A 20,821-nucleotide genomic window follows, 5' to 3' on the forward strand; every position below is an offset into this window, starting at 1 on the left:
GGACGGGAGGCTACCAGATAGGGAGAGGTAGGGGAGGACGTGAGTTGAGTGCATCAAGAAGGATGAACTCAGAGTAGGCCAGGATCTGTCTCTCTGGATGGTGAGATAGATGGCCAAAGGGTAGAGTGGATAGTTCATCTGGTATCAAGCCACTTGGTACAAAGTGGAGGACAGACAAGAGGGTCCCAGGCCACTTGTCTAGCATGGGTCTCTTACTGGGAGTCATCCACCCTTCCCCACATTGCTGACAGGGAGGTTCCACTTTTCACAGTTGTCTGAGGTGGCTCTAAACAACTCAATAATGAATTCAAATGCAACTAAATGGAAAAGTAGAGTGGTCTTCAGTAGGAAGCCCCCAACACCACCTTTCTTTGCTCCTTCCTCTCTTCCTTATTCCACATTTGTTGCTTATAAACATGATGGAGATTTTGTGAAACATAAGTAGTGGCTTGCACCATTTACAAGATGCTCTGGCATGTATACACGCTCCAACGTGGGGCTTGCTTTCCCTGCTGAGATTAGGTACCTGAGTCTTTCCCATGGTCACTATACTATGTGTAACATATACTATGTGTAACATAACCAACCATTGGCCAATGAAGACTTGTAGTCTCTTTCTAATCCCTCTCTGTGATAAATAAGGCTGCCATTAACTTGTTTGCATATAACTCCTCTTTGAGCAACTCTGATTGAGGATAGGATCCTAGAAAGGGGTCACAGGGCTAAGGGAAGGATAATCTGTACCTCAGACACATTTCGCCTGTGCAATCTGGAAAACAGGCTGGGCTCAATATCCCCTGCTGCCTCAGTGTCATCATCACAGTGACTTTTGTCCCTTTGCAGAACAGAGCAAAAAATGTGAAGATATGTCATAGGCCACATGATTACTGTGCAATCCCAGTGCTCTTACTCTATGGCAGGGCTCAGTCCTGAAAAGTCAATTATATGCTGGAAATGCACAGAGCCCACCAGATCCATGACATCATAGCTTAGCTGCAGCATATTGTAGAGGGTCTGAGGTTCATCCTGGAAGGTAGGGACTGAAGGGAAACTGCTCCTGAAGCTTCTTGGCACCTAAAGATAGAACTCTGCAGCCGTAGCTCAGGAAAAGATCCAATTTCAAAATGTATGCACATGCACACACATGTATATACACAAGCACATATACATATGCATGCAGTACATACATATATACTCATATACACATGCATGCACACGTACACACATACACATGCACAAATACATACATGCATAAGTGCACACACCATGCATGCACATACATATATGTGCACATACATATATATATACATGTACACACAAGCACAGATTCACACACACACACACACACACGAGTATAGTTCTTACTGACACGTGTCATGCCCATACTCTCAGACAGTCAAGTTGTAAGTTGAAGACTGTCAAATCTTTCATTGAAGCATGGCATCTGCTAGGTCTTGCATGTCTGTGAGTGGGTGTGGCTCTGTTCTAATAAAACTTTACTAACAAAGACAGGTATTAGACTGGATCAGGTCCATGAACTATGTTTTTTTCTGGCTTTGCTTCAGCAGGTGAATGGATGAGATGTGCTTCTTTAGTCTTGGGCCTTCTGACTGCAGGCTCACATAGATTTGGAATCCATATACTAAAAATGGCCTTTCTCCATCATAACTTTCTGTCTGGTGCAGTCTGACCAACATAGAGGGCTCCTTTGCTCTGCCAGTCAGGCTGGGGCTGGAGGGGACTCTGTGACAGCCCCTAGCATCTGTGAACTCATTCTCTTCTAGAGACAAAGCTCTGCTTCCAGCTGTCAGTCCAAGCTATCAATCAGGCTCAGCCTGACCCTCTGAGACCAGTGGGCATGTCCATCTGCTGTTAATAGCTTGTCAAAGTAGGCACTTATCTCAACTCAGGATAGCTGGGCAAACATGCCAAAGTGGTGCCAGCATGCCTGCTGATCTCTGCCAAACTGGGGACAGTCCTAGAAATGGCTCTGGGTGAAATGTAGGTGGGAAGCTACAGGTCAGAGCAGAGCCACATATCATGGCTGCATCCACATAACCACCCATGGCCCCTTGGCTGGCTCCTGAGACAACAGAACAGCCTAGAAAGATGAAAGCAGTTAGGGAGTATAATAATAAGGGGGACTGCCCCATTCAGTGTCAAAGTACCAGCAGCTGTCTGCTACCCTAGGAACCCAAGGTCTGTGGGAACTGCTCATCATGCATCAGTCACCTGCCATCACCAGCAGGAAGTAGATGCCACTTTTGGTTCCCTCTTGTGTCTGAGGAGACTGAAACTCTAGCTACAGTCACACAGTAGAGATTTGTCCCCAGGGACACCTGGTGCCACATGTCATACACACTTGATATGGGAGAAGCAACAGCACAGACCAGTGTGGTACCGACGACATTGACTACTTAGAGAGAAAGCCAAAGGAAACCCCCACTTCCAGCATATAACAGAGTCTCCAGGTGACAAGGTCACAGTGCCTCAGTCTCCTTTTTGTATGATGTTGCAGGTGATCTAGAATGTGAGGTTCTGGGAGATCCATGCTTGACAATATGCTCAGAGAATTTGTGTGGCTAACAGAAAGCTGGCACTTGCCTTGGCTGAGTGGTGGTTGCCCTGGTCCCCGTGAACATTTTTATCCCTTGTATCTACTTATTGGGCAGCATCCACCATAGAGAGTGAGTGACAGCCATAGCACTTCTTTTTAGGATGCAGAATGGATCCAGGTTGTATCTCCATTCAGGACACATTTGCCTCTGCCTTGAGCATTTCATCATTCCCCTTGGTCTTGACCCCTCAAAGCCCTGTCCTTCCCTTGAGGCTGTGAGCAGGGTTGAGTGAGACAGATGGGGGTAGGTGATCTGAGGAGACACAGCCAACAGCTGCAGTAGGGCTCTGAATACCCCACGTATGTGAGAGCTGACCCTGAGATCCTCAGGGGCAGCAGGTGGGAGCTTCTGACACTGAATGGGAGGAGAGAGGCTGGGAGAGGAACAGGGTATGCTGGGAGAAAAGAGGGCCCCAGGAGTTTGTGGGCAAGTCTGGGCAAGCAGTAGTTCTGGGCACTCAGGGGGCAGGTTTGGGCAGGCAGGCTAGGGCAGGCAGCAGGAAGGGGGCTGGTAGGGGGGCACAGGCCTAATCCTGTGTCCCTAAGGCCTGGCAGGCATCTCTTAAGTCCCATGTCCCTACAGCTTGCCAGAGCCTGTAGGAGCAAGGTGGGGCACTATGGCTTCATAAGAACACCTCCCAATCCCTAGAGCATAGATGTGTTTTCTGGTGTCTGACGGGACACTATAGCACAGAGGGAACCTCATTTTATTTTTACTACAGACATCATCGTATTTCCTCCCCTTGCCCATCTTTAAGGCTTCCGGTTCCTGTCTTGTCTTCATCCAGGGAAACCCTGCCCAGGATATTCTGTTCCTGCCCATATTGCCTCAGCCCCTTAGGAAACCCTTACTCATTTGAGTACTCTGTTTCTCGACTGGGGATAGTCATGGAACAGTATTCTGGCCAAGGCTGATTGGTTGGATGTGCCCCATGGTGGGACTCAGCTGTTTGGCAGAGCTTCTTTTCACAGGTGGCTTTCCCCAGTCCCTGGTCTTAAAGGAGGCCACATTGATGGGCAGCTGGCCAGTTCTCATGGTGCAATTGGATCAGGAACCTTGCTGTCTGTTTGCTTTCTGCTTAAGGTTCCATTAGGTGAGTCTAGAGGCTAGGGCTGGGAGCTTAGCCTCGAGGAGCCCAGGGGATAATGTGCCTATCTTCTTGACCTGTCCTGAGGATGCTTGGATGATCAGTCTGGTCTGTAAAAGCTATGTTATGGTATGCTGAGGGATGTATGTGGACACAGCTTTCCTGTCCTGGTATGATACTAGGGTGATGGTTCAAAGGCAGTGGTGGCTACTCCATTTGTCTAGTCCATGGTCTGGGCAGATGACGACAACCTCTAAATGCTGCCCCCTGAATCTGGTCTGAGGGTGCTGTCATAACTCATCTCTTCTCTGTGCCCCCAACAGCAACCTGAGGGGTGACCAGGGAGTTTGTTTTAAGTATTGTCTCCACACTACCTTGTGATCTACCCATGTCTTGAGGAATCTGGAGCATTGCGATGATGCTGCAGAGTCAAGGTAGTTGCCAGGGCCACCAACCCCAATGAGCAGAACTCATGGAAAGAGCATCAAAACCAAGGGGCTTCATGCTGTGGCATGTCCCTGTGGGTTTAGCAGAGACATGAGGTAGCCCTTAAAGGTACTTTTTCCACTTGAGGGTGTCATACTTTAGGCTCAGGTTCCTAGCAACTGTTATTTTAGCTCCCTTGGGATGATCTTGATAGTAACAGGCTCTTGGAGGTCCTTCTGACTGATGACAGGGACAGGGACAAGGGTAGCATTGATGCCAGGGCCAGGCTCATTCTCCTGCTGGCTATATCCCCCAATGTACACTATGAAGTTCAGAAGGGTCCTTGAAGCTCAGACTGAAGAGAAAGGTCTTCAGTTGAACTTCCTGTACAGTAGGATGGTAGAGAGTCCCTCCCTCTTCATAACAAACACTGGAGCCCTGCTAATATCGATGTTGGAAGTCTTCTAACCCATTTCATAGATGAGGAAACAGAGGCTCCCAGGATACTGAACTGTCCGTGATATTATGGATAGTTAGTGGCAAAGTGACTCCCAGGCAGGTAGGGGCTTGGGAGATGACAGAAAAGTTGAGACGAAGGGCTGTAACTGGTCCCCATCCCTAGGCAGTCCATATATATCACAGGCTGAGACACAGTGGGGCCTGGCCTCCCTTGGGTGCCTTGTGGAGATCCCCCAGATCCTTCTTTGGAGGCACTGGTCCCTGTTGAAAGCTAAGCCATGTCCTCAGGTATTGAACATGATAGTTCATCTTTATTGTTGATTTGACTAGATTTGGAACACCTTGTAGACACACTTCAAGGCATGCCTAGAAGGACACTCCAGAGAGATTTAAGTGAGGAAGGAAAATTTACCCTAAATGTGGGTGGCACCATCCCATGGGGTGGGATCTCAGACTGAATAAAAAGGAGTCAGTGAGGTGAATACCAGCAATGTGAAAAGTCAGTCATACACGGGGAATCCTGTTCTTCTGTGAGGCCTCACCTGGTACTCTCTCTTCCCCAGAAAACCTTCAGATTCTTTTTCAAAGAAAGAGAAGGCACCCCCAGGGCCTGCTGTGGGTGGACAGGCATTCCAAAGGCAGAAGGCTACTGGAGGGCCGGCAGAGAGCTTATAGTTGCAACATAACAGTGTCCTAGGTAAGTGGTCAGGAGGGCAGTGTCACCTGGAAGGGGATGCTGAGAATCCAATTCCTGGATGGGGTGACTCTGCTGGCCCCAGACTTAGGCCACTCTTGGATAGCTTATCTAACCTATCTGGACCCCAGTACTTCACCACTAAAACGTAACACAGAGGGACACAAAAATTTATCACCAGGTATAGGATCCTTAGTTCAGGACAAAACACGAAACACATTCCTCATGGCTGCTGTCTCTGAACTGAGTCCTGCTCTCCACTTAGCATAAATGAATGAGGCTTCTGCCCATCTTTGAATTTCAAATCTTGGGAAGACTCAAGGTAGGGATATAGGGGTAAAACTAGGGAGAGCTTTTCTTAGAACCTCAGTACCCAGAACACCTCAAGCTCACCCTGAGATGGTTCTCAGACATACCACAAGTCTTAGGGACAAATGCCTCACCTTCACACATGCAAGCATTCCACACAATTCTTATACACACAAACACCCACCCTCATATATGCAAATATACCAGGCATACACTTACATATGCAAACACCCACCACCCTCACATGTGCAAACACATTGCACCATTATCCTTGTACATACACACATGCCACACACTCATACATGTAAATACACACCACCTTTGTACATCCAAAACCACATAATGCCTTTGGATGCCTAAATGTACCACATGACATTCCATTCTAGAGAGTACTGGCCATTATGATCACAGGGACAACTCTGGGCCCAGCTTAGGCCCCGAGGACAGAGTACCACTGCCCTTGTCAACGCGTGTCCCCCCCCCCCCCCGCACAGCTCTTCTCCCTCGTTTGGATGCACAGGAGCTGGCTTTCTTTTTGTTCCACCTGTCCCAGGGCCTTTGCTCTGCTGTCACTCATTCTGGACCCTGCTGTCTGTTCCCCTGCAGGTGTTAGATGTCATCTGTCAGGTATCTGCTGTCTGGTCACTTGTACTCAAGTCTGCCACCTTCTCTCACCACTCTTCTCTTTCCTGCCTTGTTTCCGGCCCCTCCGACCCCTTTCCCCAGTCCCAAATTAGGCAAATGGGCTCTCACAAATCAACCCTGCCCACAGCATAGAGGCGAGAGTTCAAACAACGCGGCCAATTTACAAACAATTTTCTCTGCAACGATTAAGTTACATTTTCCGCAATAGCTGCTTCATTTTCTTGTCAAAAATACACAGTTTTCACATTTATCTCACTGCAAGGGTAATTAATTTCCAGACCATAAGTAAGAACTTAATTCGATACCTGCAAGGATTATAAACCATTTCAATCTGTTGTTTACATGAAATCAAGAAAGATTCGTTCTGTTTGCAATTATGTTAATGAGGAAATAGAGTGGCCACTTTTTTATTTTCAGGGAACTCAGCATAATTTTGCCATTACCAATGGATTGGTTTAAAAAGGTCCATGGCTGCCACAAACCTCTGTGTGACTATTTTTAGGCTGGCCCTAGTGAGGGAACCCATGTAGACAGCCAGGTACTTCGAGGAAGACTCTTGGAAGAATGGCTTTCAGACAGTTATGGTGGTGATTTCCAGGGTGTGGTTCCAGGTTGGGCTGTGGAACACAAGCTGGTGTCAGGCAGGGAGGATGGACCTCCCTCAACCCTCCCCCACTACTGAACTGCCAAGAGGGGATCTAAGAAGGTCCGGGTAGCAGGGGAGACAGGCACAGTAGCCTACCCCTCTGCTCACACTGCATACCGGCCAAGGCTGGAGACTGCAAGTGGGGACATTGCCGGGGAGAAAGGGCTTCTTTCAGGCTGGAGATACATGCTAACTCAGCTCTAGTGCTGTCCTAGGGCTGTGGAGCAAAAGGGACTGAGATGCCTGCTAAGGGTGTGTTTGCTCCCCAAGACACCCTGGTAGGTCGTTCATGACCCCCAGAAGACCAGGCAGTTCCAGAGAACTGGGAGGTGTCCACAGGATGCCCAAGAAGAGAGGTGTTTCTTATGTCAGAGGGACCAGCTTCTTCTTAGGATGGGGGTAGGCGCTGAAGACGAAGGGTGAAGGAGGCCTGCTGGGAGGGAGGTGTTGCATGAGCAAGGGTGTGAGGTATAAGAAATTTCCATAGGCACAAGGGGAGCTGCACATAGAGAATATAGGGGAAGTTCATTTGGTGGAGGAAGGAGCTGGACCAGGCTGCCAAGGCCAAGGGCCATGGGCACTCTTCATAAAGGCAAAGAGCAGGCAAGGAGGGAAGGATGTTTATAGGAGGTCCTATAGACTCTTGAGCCATAGTGAGCAGCTAGGGAGAGGTTCTGCCTGTGTGGACATGGGTGCCAGGGAAATCTTTGGGGGTCTAGGAGGTAGGAGGCTGCCTGGCCTAGACCCCTATGAGGCAAGAGCCCCCAGGAAGGTGGGCTGTAGGAACTGGCTCAGCCTTCTGCCTCCCAGCTCTCCTGGGCACTGTGGGGCTACAGGAGAAAGAGGGCCCATTCATGGCATGGCCCGCTGTGGTCTGTAGACACGTTATGGCCTGTCCCTGGCTGGCTGTCACTAGGGGGCTGGGGGCTGGGCACTGTCCTCTTCCTCGCTGCTGCCCGCACCCCCCCCCAGTCAGCCCAGAGCAGCCGGCCTGAGGCTGCGGCTGAACCTCGTAAATCCTGGGATGCTGGAGACAGCCCAGGTGAGGCGGGGAACAATGCCTCATTGTGGCCCCGTGGGGACGGTCTGCCACCACTTGCCACCAGCCCCTATGCTGTAAAATCTCTCCCCATGGATCCAATTTCGCCTCTCCGGCCCTTGAGGGGTTAGGCCTGGGACAGGCATAGTTCCACTCCACACAGAAACCATTTACGGCTGGGATAAAGGCTGCCTTCATCAGCACCGAAGGGCCAACGTTTCCCGGCCCCATCGTTTTGTCACCGCCACATCTGTCAGGTGGCAGCATGCACAGCAATGGGGGCTCGTGTGGGGGCAAGGAAGGACCTCAGCAACCACTACAGGGAAGAAGGGCCTACAGTCTTGTGCTTCCTGGGAAGCCCATGGTGCCTCCCTGGCTTCCCAGCTTGTGCTTCAGTGGACTATTATTGCAGGGTGTAGCTCTGAGGTGGGGGCACGCGTCCTGAGGGGCTGGCAGAGAAGACAACAGATCAGGCTGAGTGGAGATATGGCCCTTTGTGGCAGAAAGAGTTTGTGTGTACATACATTAATGAACAAGACAGGGTGGAGGAGGCTTGCCTTTGGCCTTGCCGGGCTCTAGTTCCAGAGCTTGAGAAACAGGAGCTGGGAACACCTGGGAGAAGATGGGAGGGAATGAGAGGATATGTCCTGCTACCTTGCCCTCAAAGTTCAAGGCCATCAGTGGGCATAAGTTCCATCACATGTTTGAGGAGCAACAAGGACATAGGAGCCACCTTGTCCTTGGCCTGGGTATTCATCTTCAGAAAAGCCTCTCCCAAGCTGTGCACACCACAGATGTGCTAGTCTTCGGTGGTGCGTCTTAGCATCTATGCTTGCACTTCAGTGCAAGGTACAAATAACTATGCTGAGTCAGAAAGCCATTGTTTCATGGGTGTCACTTCTTGGGATGAGGATAGTATAAACTTTGTGCTCACCAAGGTGATAAGGCACTCAGGAAACAACACAGAGGGGAAAGGATGGTTGACCACAGCCCCACAACATGAGGCAGCAGAGGCTCACTGCCCTGGACCTCTAGCCTGCCTTCCCTGGCCACCCCTTCACTGGAGAGAGGACAGGACCAGAGGCTCATGAGCTTCCTCACTGGCTGGCAAAAGATGGTTGCATCAGAGCTACATAGCAGAAAAATTTTTCTCTTGCAGTATGGCAGTGGGCATTGGGTAGGTTCTGTGGCTGGGGTGCCAAAATCACTGTGACAACTGAATACCTGAAACCAGAAGAAATAGAGTCAAGAGAGTGAGTTCTGGAGACTGTTATTAAACTCTGGTGAACCCCAGTGGATGTAGGATAGGGAAGGTTATGTCAGGTTCTTTCTCACCAGGCAGGGATCCAGGTTCAACTGGGGAGCTGGTGCTGGCTGGAACCTACTAGTCATGGTTACTTTTGGGCTTGTTCTGTACCTATGTGACAACTGGTCACAGTGCCCAATAATTCAGGTTCAGGATTCCAATTTTAGTGGAAAAAGTGTGTGATAGTTAATTTTGACTGTTGGTTTCGTGGGATTTAAAAACATACCCCTGGGCACATCTTTGACAGTGTTTCCAGAATGCTTCAGGGGAGAGTCACCCTGAATGCAAACAGCATCAGCCCATGGGCTTGGGGTCCTGGACTGAATAGAAACAAGGAAGCAAACTGAGCATGCCTGTTCACCTCTCTCTGCTTCCTGACTGTGGCTGCAGTGTGACCAGACGCCTCACACCCCTGCAGCCATGACAGACTGTATCTCTTCAAACTGTGAGCCAAAACAAACCATCCCCTTGAGCTGCTTCTGCTGGGAACTTGGTCACAGCAAGAAAAGAGATTAACATGGAGGAAAAATTGAGTAAGACAGACAGAGTGAGTGAGCCCTTCCAGTGCAGGTGGGGAACAGGGTTTACTCTGTGAACCCAGGCATCAGGCTCCAGGCAGCTCATTTCCTTCATCCTCGGCAAGGAGGGAAGGCACTGAAACCGCAGCAGAGGGGCAAGAGGACTGCTTATGCTCTCAGTTCTCACTGGGGCCTCTCAGAGGATTCTGAATTGGCACCTGATTTAGGTCACATCTTTTTCGCCGACAGCTATGGAAGCATGTGTGTGGATTGGGCACACACGGGGTCCGTATGTGTGGAAGATTACAGGTAACAAGAGGAGGGCGGATGCTTCACACCAGGATGGGTCCTGGCTCCGCCTTCACTTTCCTCCCCACCGGCCCTACATCAGAGGCCTGGGTCTTGTCATCTATGTATCCCACACACTTTCCTGACTCCCCACCAACCAGGAGGAGTGGGCTGGAGGTAGGCTGTAGAAGAGCTGTGCAGGCCACTGGTCACCTGGCCTTCCTTCTGTGATCCAACCGTTGCTGAGAGCTGGGCCTGCTTCCTTTTTCACCCTGTCAGACTTTGTCATCCTCCTAGGAACCCAGGGCCTTCCACCTGGGAAGCCTGAGGCCTAGGGTCTGTTCCCATCAGATTCTCACAAACCTGGTTTACCCCTTCCTTGTACTGAGCTCTGAGCTCATCTCTGAACTGGGCTCGGGAGCACTGATCTGAGGCAGGGCCAACCTCACTCCTCTCTGAGGAGCAGGTTTAGTCCATTTCTTTGGCCTTAGCTATGACGTTGTACCCTTCCTGCCTCTCCACCTTGACTGATTTTATTCATTCCTTTCCACATGAGCTCCTGACTTAGAGGCCCGGCTGCCTGCGTCAGAGGCCTGGGGTCCTGTATGCTCTCTGCCTTCCATCTTCCTCTCCAGTCTCTGAAGGGGCCAGCAGTTTGTGGGCCTGAGCCATACTGTTAATGCCTCACCTAACCCCATCACAGCCTCTCACAGCTCTCTGGAATCATTGTCCCCTTACCTCCCTTTTCCTGTCATAAAAAGCCCCTGGGGCCTCGCTGGGAAGTCCATACCCTTCTGGCTAGGTTCTACCTTGCTGTATTCTTCAACTTTAAAGGACACTGCCGTCATGCTCCAGGACCTTTGTACAGGCGGCCCTATCCTGGCCTCCACCTGGACCTTCCCTGCTGGCTCAGTCTGCTTCTGCTACTTTCTCCTCTCCACCATGGGAAATATGTAATTATGGGTCTCTGTATGTGTCCCCTTCAGGGACAAGAAGAGTCAGCCCACCCTCCTAGTCTAAGTGGCAGCACTGGATAGTCTAAGTGGCAGAGCTGGCATCAATGGGTGTAGGATGACTGGCCAACTGAACAAGTTCTCACAGTATTCTGCCTAGAGGTTTCCTGCCTGCTTTCCTGGGGCTTCTGCCCCTCTGTCTTGGCTGGAAGGGCTACATTTTAGAGGATTCTGTAGGCTCTGGGGAAGTACCCCACACGTCCACCCTAGCTGTTGGAGGTGGCCCATTATAGCCAGAGGGGTGTCATAGACATGTAAACCAAGTCTGTGGGCTCACTTGGCATACCCAAACTGCCCTACATGGTGCCTGTAGGCTGAACCCCATCTGTAGCTATGGGCACCTTACCACTCCCATATAACCAGCCAAGAGTGACCAGGTGACATAGGCTACCTAGGCCCTAGGCCAGGACCTCACACCTTCCTCAGAAGCCCCACCCCTTGGGGTGGGTGGGTCCTGGTGGTCTGATGGGGCGTCCACCCAGCTGGATATAGCATCTCTGTGCGGGCAGCAGGCAGCTGGCCACCTCGCTGCCCACACAGATGTCTCTTTATGCTCCAGACCTGACTTGCGGCTCCTGGCTGCCTAGGAACAGAGGGGGCGCTGTGCACACTAACCAACCTGTGTCCTTGGCTGTGGGGTGAGGTGGTGGAGAGAGGTGGGGCAGGGGAGGGGAGGGGGAGGATACACATGGGCCTCACACCACCCTCTGGAGCGCATAGTAACATGTCAAAATGGGCCTGCTGAATACACAGTGGCTGCTCACCAAGCCCCGTCTCCTGGCCTCCTCAGAGGGAAAATGCTCAATGGCTCCAGGGTGTACTGCCACCCTCACTGTCTGCTTCACTTTCTGTCCCTCTTAATCCATCTTTTGCTGTGAGGCAACATGGCAGGCGTGCCCTGCACCTTTCTTCCCCGGAGCCCTTTGTAGGATAGCTCTACCCCGTGCTCCCTGGCACCCTAGAGATTCCCTGACAGACCCCCCCCCACCCTCCAAGCCCCTTTGCAAAAAGCCCAGATCTGCTTGGAAGAAGAAGCCCCAGAAGCACCCCCCCCCCAATGCCAGCCTGAGCCGTGTGTTTTCTTGGGAACACAGTAGCCACTGTGACAGGCTTGTGTCTTGGTGCTTTCTGAGTACTGAACCACAGTCACATTGCTCACCTGACTCAAAGACGGCCTGCTCTTTGACAGATGAAGGCCTGGAGGTCAAGAGGACCCTCATCTTAGGGTCCCTGCAGGAGCTGCTGAGGAGAGCCTTGGCCTTCCTTGTTCTGGGCCAGCACAGTTACCCCTCGAGGCCACAAGAGAGTGAAGGGACATAAAGCAACGGAGGAGGGAGACCCAGGAGCAGCGGCATGAATGGATGTGCCGAGGGCGGGAAGCAGCGGATGAGGAGCAGGCGGGGAGGCAGCATGCTGCCAACCCAAACAGCCCAGCGTGCCTCAGCCCGGCATTTAATCCACAAAAATTTCCATCTGCTTCTGGAGCCCTTGGAACCCAGGCAAGGAAAGGCTGTTCCCTCAGCAAAGCAAACAGGCCTCCGAGTATGCAGCCGTTCCCCATGCTTGCAGCCCCAGCTGAAAGGCAAAGTCAGCCATTTTGTGGATGAGGCCCTCCAGGCCAGGCAAGACCCACTTGCACCCTAGGCTTTGGGTGGGTGAGCATGGAGTAGATGCTTGATGTGTTAGCAGGTTTCACTGGTACAGACCTGCTGGATCCACCTGCCATTCAGTAGGACTATGAGGGCCACATGCTGCTACACTGAGGCCGAGAGGGCTTTCCCTATCCAAAGAGGTGCACGGTGACACCATCCAGGCTTGGCCCTGACTGTCACTTGCCATGCCAGGTGTTCCCAATGGTCTCTGTGCACCCTGAGGGGTGCCCCCAAGTGTGCCTCATGCCTGCTATCCCCACCCTGTCTTCACCAACCCATGGTTTCCGGAGCTGCCAGGGCTAAGGCCAGGGCCAGGCACGACTGGCTGCCCCATTCTAGGCTGGTCCTCTTCTAGGGAGGGAGGGAATGGCTCTAGGTTGGGGGATCTATTTTTGGTGGTGACCAAACTGCTGCTTAATATGCAGAGCTGGGGCAGGATAGGCCCTGGCCCATAGGGTGACAAGTTTAAAAAGAGGCTCATTTTGACCAAAATGCATGTTTTTCTGAGGTTGGCCAAGGAGGCCAGGCAGGGCTGGCCACACGGACACAGGCTTACACCACCCTCACGCCCCATCCCCTGTGGATGGTGCCCACTGCCTCCCTTTACAGAAGCTACTGATTACAGATCACCCAACAGCCTTGCGGAGGCCCAGGGCCCTCGCCTGCTGCAGGCAGACACATATGCCTCTGTCTGCTGCCCGTCTGCTCCCTGCCTCTCAGAAGCAGTCGCACCCACAGAAGTTGACACGGGCTTGAGCTAAATTTTCAAAAAATGTAAATTTCCTCTCCAGCCAATATTTGAGGCCTATAAATAGAGTCACTCAGGAGAGCTGGTGCGGGGCGGGGGAGAGTCTCCCACACAGACAGGGAAAGAAACATCCCAAGAGAAAGGAGTGCAGAAGGAAAGGACGACTCTAGGGAGGGGGCTGCTGGGGACTTGAAAAGCAGTGATCACTGTTGCAGTGGGGAAACTGAGACCCAGATAAGGGACAATTGCTCAGGGGTACATGCCACGTTGGGGAAGAGCCAGTTATTCCCCACTGTGAGCTCTGTGGTCAGTGCCCTGGGTCTTTTACCCACACCACAAGACCCTTGCATACAATGGTCCTCTGGCTTGACTGAGGACCCTGTATCAGTGCTAGACACATAGTGTCCTGCTAGATCTCATGGCCACTGAGTGTCAGCAGCAGGGCTTACAACCTACATGCTGGCCCCAAAGGGACTGAAGGAGGTCCAGGTTCTGCCCTGCATGAAGCAGGCAGGGGATGATAATGCAGGGGTTTGTGGTGTGCCTGTGTGCACAAGTGGACATTGCACAGATGTAGTACACCTGGGTAAAGCAAAACCTGAGTAAAGGAACTATAATGGCCCATGGCATGGAGCTCAGAGGCTAGATAGGCCCAATGGAGGCTTGAGATGGGCACTGAGATTGTGCCTTCAGCAAACTGGCATGGTTCCCCTATAGGTAAGTGGCTCCCAAATTAGGCCAGACTAGAAAATCTAGAGGGAGCATGATTTTCTCTTGATTTCTCCAAATTCATGGTAATTGACACAGAGTGTGTCCTCCCTATCTTGAATAAGGAGAAAGCTTAGGAACAGTGAGGATAGTGGGGGCTGTTGAAGGCAGAGATGACCACTTATCTCCTAGGGGAGTGAGCTCGAGTCCCATGTCTCTCTGCAGCTTTTGAGGCCCAGAAGATGTCCTTGTTATATGGATGATAGAGAAGGTTCCTAGTCTCTCCCAGAGGCTGTCTGGGTTGGAATGGGCTCTGAGATCTTCTGTCAAAATGGCAGGGTATAAGGTCACTTTCAGGCTGACTGTTATTGCTGGGTTATTCTGTAGGCCTGGGAAGAGCTGGGGCAGAGGGGACCTAGCACACAGGTTGTCAGGCTGGGGTAGTACTGGCACCATGGCAGACTGCAGTCGGATAGTTAGAGGACTAGGGCAAGGAAAATAGATGGGAATGGCCTAAAGGCTGAATGGTGTGGTTCGCAGGACACAGGCCTGGAGCCTATGGCCCAGCCCTGTGAGTTCAGGTTCTCTTCATAAGTGGTCTCTCTCAGAGTGTTAGCTGGGCACAAGGATTCCCCAGCAGCCATGCCCACTCCTGTCCAGTACCAGGGTGGTGGGGCGCTGTGTCAAATGGCGCTTTCATTATAGGTTTATCTTTGAAACCCTAGACAAAACAGGGCTTGTGTGGTTGACTGAAGGACTGAGCACCTCAGGACTCCACCATCCACTAAGACGGCTCCTCAGGAAAGAAAAAATACACGAACCTTAAAATAACCAGTTCCCAGAATAGCAAACGAATGCCGGCTCCTGAAGGGAGCTCTTTGATCGTCTGGAGTCCCATGCCTTTGCCTGTTTACGGCCTTGTCACTCAAGAGTAGCCCAGCAGCGAGGCAAGGAGGGGTGACAGAGTGGGGCTGGGGGACAGAGTGGGACTTGGTGGGGAAGTAGTGCTGTGGTGTGTTCTAGGCTGCCCCATTTTTTGATGTAATCAGCCCATGCAGATAGTAGGGCTCTTAATGGTGGGTGGCAAAGGAGTATGGCCTGTGGGTCTCAGCCTGTGGTGTCCTGGGACCTGGAGAGGGTGGGCCATGGACTGGGGAGGAGGCTTAGGAGAGGAAACCCAGGGAGGTCCTGTAAGTATGCTTGCCTGGGTAGGCAGAGGGGTCAGGGCCAAAGATGCTGCTTCTTATCCCTCTTCCCCTCCATGCCACCTCCACCTGCCTTCCCCACTCTCCTCTTGGTGTTCACAGACTTCCTGATCTGGTCATGGCCACCCTTGCCTCCCTGTAGGCCATATGAAACAGTGCCATCCAATAGATAAGGCCCTACCGCTATATTAACTTGAGAAGATCTGAGTTTTAACAATATACTTTTAATAAACTTAAATTTAGCTACACATAGATTCTTAACTGAGTTTTAAGAACATTTAAAGAATCTCTTTTCCCCAGACTGGGTGTGGTACCTCATGCCTGTAATCGAATCTTTCAGGAGGCTACAGCAGGGGAATCACTTGTGTTTTTAAAGTCAGTGTTAGCCAAATAGTGAGTTCCAGGCTATCCTGGGCTACATAGTGAGTTCTAGCTCAGCCTGAATTGCAAAACAAGACCTGGTCTTAAAAACAAAGATAACTGCACCCCCTCCCCTGCCTGCAATTTCCTTTCCAAGTTGTAAATTTTATGAAGTCTTAATACAACTCCAGAAGCTCTCATGAAAACCCAGCTTTCAAATTGAGATGGGTCATGTGTATAGAATTGTCTGGCTTCTGAGGAGGACTCAGAATAAGGGAGGACTGGAAGCTGCTCTAACAGTTTCTGTATTGATTATATTGAAAACAGTATTTGGGGTCTCCTGAGTTAAATAAAATGTATGACTCTGACTTTAATTTCACCAGATTACTTTTTAGAGCAGCTATTGGAAAATTAAATATCTGTGGCTAGCAGCCAGGAGCTGACCAGAGAGTGGGAGGTTAGAAACTGAGGGCTCAGAGGGAAGCACTTCCCAAGGGCACACATGCACCATGAGCTTTAGTTTCTACAACCTCACTAGTGACGTTGGGCATTGGAACCTGGGTGTCTCAAAGCAGAAACCCTCACCAAATTCTAACCTTCAAATAGCTCAGTGGGAAAGTCAACAAAATTAACCCACTCCCTGAGAAGACTGTTAAGATGGCTTTAACTGTTAAGAGGAAGGGAACAGCTTTTGCCCTGGGAAGCTATATCCTCCAGCTAGTTACAGCTCAGATTAGAGCTCAAACTCTTATCATCTGAGTGGTCTGGAAAACCTCGAGCCTGGAACTGAAAGGCCAGTCTGGATGTGTGCCCATATGTGTAGCAGCAGGAGAGAGAAGAAAGCAGGCACTTCAGGGAAGGCAGTGTGTGGAGGAAGAGGTGGGCAAAACTGCTGATCATATGTATATGAACCTACACATGCATAACACACACACACACCAACAGCAACTTAGCACAAGAAAGTCACAGTACAGTATCTTTTATAACTATAGCTACTAATCAGGCATGGTGGTGTTGGAATCTTGAAACTTGGTGGGTGGGGCAGAGTCAGGAGGATCACAGTGAGTTTGAGACCAGCCTGGATTACATAGTAAATTCCAGGCCAACCTGGGATAGACTATACAAGGAGACTATGTCTTAATCCCCATTTTGTCTCTCTCACAAGTATATATATATATATATGTATGTATGTATACATAGACACAAATGTTCTCAACACAATATAGCAACTTGAGCCCTGCAACATTAAAAAAAAGCCATTACCCACCATAACCAAATGGGGCTTATACCAGGAATGTACCCCCAAATCAGTTACTGTATCATACTGTGCTAATAGAATAAGGAGTTAAATGCTAAGTGGTCATCTTGCTATTGTCAGAAAGTACAGGTGGGAAACATGCACATTTACTTCTGGTCAGGTCTAAGTGAGCTCAGTATAGAAGGAAATATCTTCAACCAACAGGAGGTATTGATAGGAAATCCAAAGCCATAACCATCCTTAATAGACAGGTAACTGGAGTCCTTCTCCCAAGAAATTCTCCAATCATTCTAACACATTACTGACGTTTAAGCCAGGGCAAGGGTGATGAGAAGGCAGGGAGAGCAGGAAGGAGGGAAGGAAGGAAATTAAAGACATTTGAACTGGAAGGGAAGAAGTAAGTTTGTCTTTATTATCTGTAGCAGGAGTGGAAAATCTAACAGAATCAACAGTAAGGACAAAACACAAAAATCAAGAATAGCAAATTTGGAGTTTCCCAGATCAGTCAAAGATAGAGTTCTAGTTCCAGTAACAAACAATCCCGAAGTGAAATTAAGAAAAGCAATCTCATTGATAATTGCATGGTGAATAAAACAGGAGTGAATTTAACAACAACAACAACAAAAGCACAAAATTTGTACATTAAAAACTACAAAAATTTACCAAAAGAAATTTGTAATTCTAGCACCTGGGGTGGGGGACTAGGCAGGTGGATTGTGAATTTTATGATATGGTTAGTTCCAGGCTAGCCTGGGTTGCGGGAACAAAACTCTGTCATAATCTTACTTCCCAAGAAACGAAAGTAGAACACACTCAAAGAAAGGAATAGCATATTCATGGGCTAGGATGTACATTTACCCAAATGGACCTACAAGTTCAACAGAAAAGCCCAGAAGCCAGCTACCCTGTTTGCCTGCTTTTTCTTCTCCCTCTTTTTCTTTTAAAAATAAAAATTTACGAGTTCATCCCAAAAATTCACATGGAAACTTCTAGGTCTCAGATTAGGCAAGGAGAAAACAAATCAGAAGACTTTCACTGATTAATTTCAAAACTTACTGTAAAGAGCAATAGTTAAGAAGGTGTGAGGTGGGTTTATGGACCAAGAGAATAGAAGTGAAGCTAAAGAAACCCATACATTTATGGTCAATGATGTTTTCTTTTAGGTAGCTCAGGCTGATGTAGTTGGGATGTAGTTGAGGATGTTTTGGGATTCCTGATCCTTCTACATCAATTTCCAAAGTACAGGGATTAAAAGTATATACCACTGTGCCTGGCTTGGTTAATTGATTTCTGACAAAGACACCATTGCTGCTTGATCAAAGAAAAAGTATTTTTGAATAATGGTGCGGAACAACTGAATGTCAGCAAGTTATAAGCAGCTGTTTGTGTAGTACCTGCTGGTAGGCGATTATTGAAGATAATTAGACCATTAGAGGTCAGTTTGGGCTTGGGCTATACTTTTTTTTTTGAGATAGGGTCCCACTACATAGCCCTGACTGACCTAGAACTCACTTTGTAGACCAAGTTGGCCTTGGACTCACAGAGATCTGCTTTCTTCTGCCTCCCTAGTGCTGGGATTAAATGTGTGTGCCATCATGCTTGGTCTCTGGGCTAGATACCTTTAAGAAACTACAAGGATATCTCAGCTGTTAAAGAGCTTGCTGTGTAAGCTTGAGGACCAGAGTTTAGTTCTCAGATCTCATGTAAAAAAGTCAGGCACGGTGGCACATATTTATAATCCCAGGGCTGGGAAAGAAGAAACTAGTGGGTCCCTGAAGTTCTCTGATCAGCCAGCTTAGCTTACTTGGTGAGCTACAGGTCAATGTGGGGACTTTTCTCAAAGAATAAAATGAATGGTTTCTGAAAAACAACAGTTGAGATGTTTCTCTGGCCTCTATACACATATATACCTACACATATGTTTATCTGCACACATACAGCATGTATATACACAAAACCAAGCAAACAGAAACTTAGATTTTATCTCATTTCATACCCTCAAATTGCCTCAAAATCTAGACCTAGATACAAAAGCTTATTCTATATAATTTATAGAAGAAGAACAGAAAGAAAGAAAGAAAGAAAGAAAAAAAGAAAGAAAGGAAGAAAGAAAGAAAATGTTCATGACCTCAGATAGGGCAAAGAAGTCTAAGAACATCAAAAGCAGGAACCATACAAAACATACAAAAGACAAATTGGACTTCATTAAAATTAAAAACTTCTGTGATTTAAAAGACAATTCAGAAAATGAAAAGACAGCCGGAGATTAGGAGAAAGTATTTGCAAGTCATACGTCTGATGGAAGACTTGTACCCAGAACATATTAAAACTCCTGCCACGCGACAATAGAGCAGAGTACCTAATTGGAAAATGGGCAAGAGAGTTGAATAAACATTTCACCAGAGAAGACTATGAATGGCTAATAAGCACATGAAAAGTTGCTCAACATCATTAGTCATTAGGGAAATGCAAATCAAAACCACAATGAGATACCATTACATACTCACTAACAGGGCTGAAATAGAAAAGACCAGGCCTACTGCCTAGGCTGAGAAAAAGTGGGCCGTTTACACATTGCTGATGGGAAAACAAGGGGGGGGCAACTTTAGAAAATAGTCTAGCGGTTTCCTAGAAAGTTAAACAGAAATTTACCCTATGATTTCTCAGAAATGATAGATAAAATAGATAAAGAGATTCTAGCAAGAATATAGAAGATTTGAACAAAACAATGAACAAGCTTGTTCTAGTGCTTGTAAACACAGCCCTGCACCCAATCACTGCAGAATACGCTTTCAAGTACTCAAGACACATTACAAAGGCTGAGCACGTGTTTTTCTATAAAACATCCTTCAAAACATTCCAAGGGGTTGATATCCCAGGACCACTTTCTCTGACAATAAAACAATGTTACTAGAAAGTTCTACCACAATAATAACAATGACAAAAACCACACAGTTATGCTGCCATGGCATAACTCTTGGAATAAACAAGGATGCTGGAGATTAGAAAAATACACCATAAGTAGATGAAAGTGAAAGTAAAACACTTTATAAAATGTAGGGAGCCTGGTGCAGCACTGTGGGTCTGTCACCCCCATGACTAAGGAGGCTAATGCAGGACAGTCTTGAGTTTGAGGCCAAACTGAGCTGCATAGTGAGACTCTGTCTCAACAAAAATGGGATATGCCTTTTTAGTGATATTTACAGAAAAAATTATAGTATATATGGTATGGATAGCTACCATGGTTTACATGCCTTAAAAATCTAGAAAAATCTGGAGATGAACAATTATCTAGCTTAAGAAGTTAGACAGAGAAAAATACATTAAGGTCAAGTGATTAGAAGGGAAAAGATAAACAGATGTGGATAAGCAAGATAAAGTCCACAGGTGGGAAGATCAACAAAGCCAAAAGTTTGGTAAAAATATCAATAAAATTGGGGAATGCATGGCAGGCTTGGTCACTGTGGGAAACAGTAAAGACACAGATAAACAACATTGGGAATGAGAGAGAGAGAGAGAGAGAGAGGGAGGGAGGGAGGGAGGGAGGGAGGGAGGGGAGAGAGAGAGAGAGAGAGAGAGAGAGAGAGAGAGAGAGAGAGAGAGAGAGAGAGAGAGAGAGAGAGAGAAGGGGCAAAATGCAGATGCTATGGACATGAAGTAAACACCAATAAAATTGAAAACCAAGATGAAAGGTACAAATTCCTCAGCTCTCCTGCTTATCAAAACTGACACAAGAAGAAATAAAGAGCCCTAGTAGTTCATAAGCCTCAAATCCCTGTAATCAGTAGTTTAAAATATTCTCACAAAGAAAACAGCAGTCTGGATGGTGTTGCCTTGAAGTT

The 20,821-nt window shown here is 48.5% G+C and overlaps 1 protein-coding gene across 6 annotated transcripts in view; it reads right to left on the reverse strand.

Moving 5' to 3' along the window:
* Kcnq1 (potassium voltage-gated channel subfamily Q member 1) overlaps positions 1-20,821 on the reverse strand; it is a 318,938-nt gene that overhangs the window by 38,539 nt on the left and 259,578 nt on the right. Inside the window, exon 16 of one of the 6 annotated variants that reach the window (XM_040751022.1) lies at positions 6,429-6,855. The exons of 2 other annotated variants lie outside the window; for them this stretch is intronic. In XM_040751022.1, coding sequence (XP_040606956.1) covers positions 6,748-6,855 — 108 coding nt within the window. In that variant the 3' untranslated portion in view covers positions 6,429-6,747. Of the gene's footprint in view, positions 1-6,428; positions 6,856-8,433; positions 8,536-8,659; positions 9,148-20,821 lie in introns of those variants that run through there. 3 more of the 6 variants (XM_040751027.1, XM_040751033.1, XM_040751002.1) reach the window with 3 other exon arrangements.

The sequence above is a fragment of the Mesocricetus auratus genome, unplaced genomic scaffold (assembly GCF_017639785.1).
Source record: "Mesocricetus auratus isolate SY011 unplaced genomic scaffold, BCM_Maur_2.0 Super-Scaffold_4256, whole genome shotgun sequence".
Taxonomy (NCBI): Eukaryota; Metazoa; Chordata; class Mammalia; order Rodentia; family Cricetidae; genus Mesocricetus; species Mesocricetus auratus.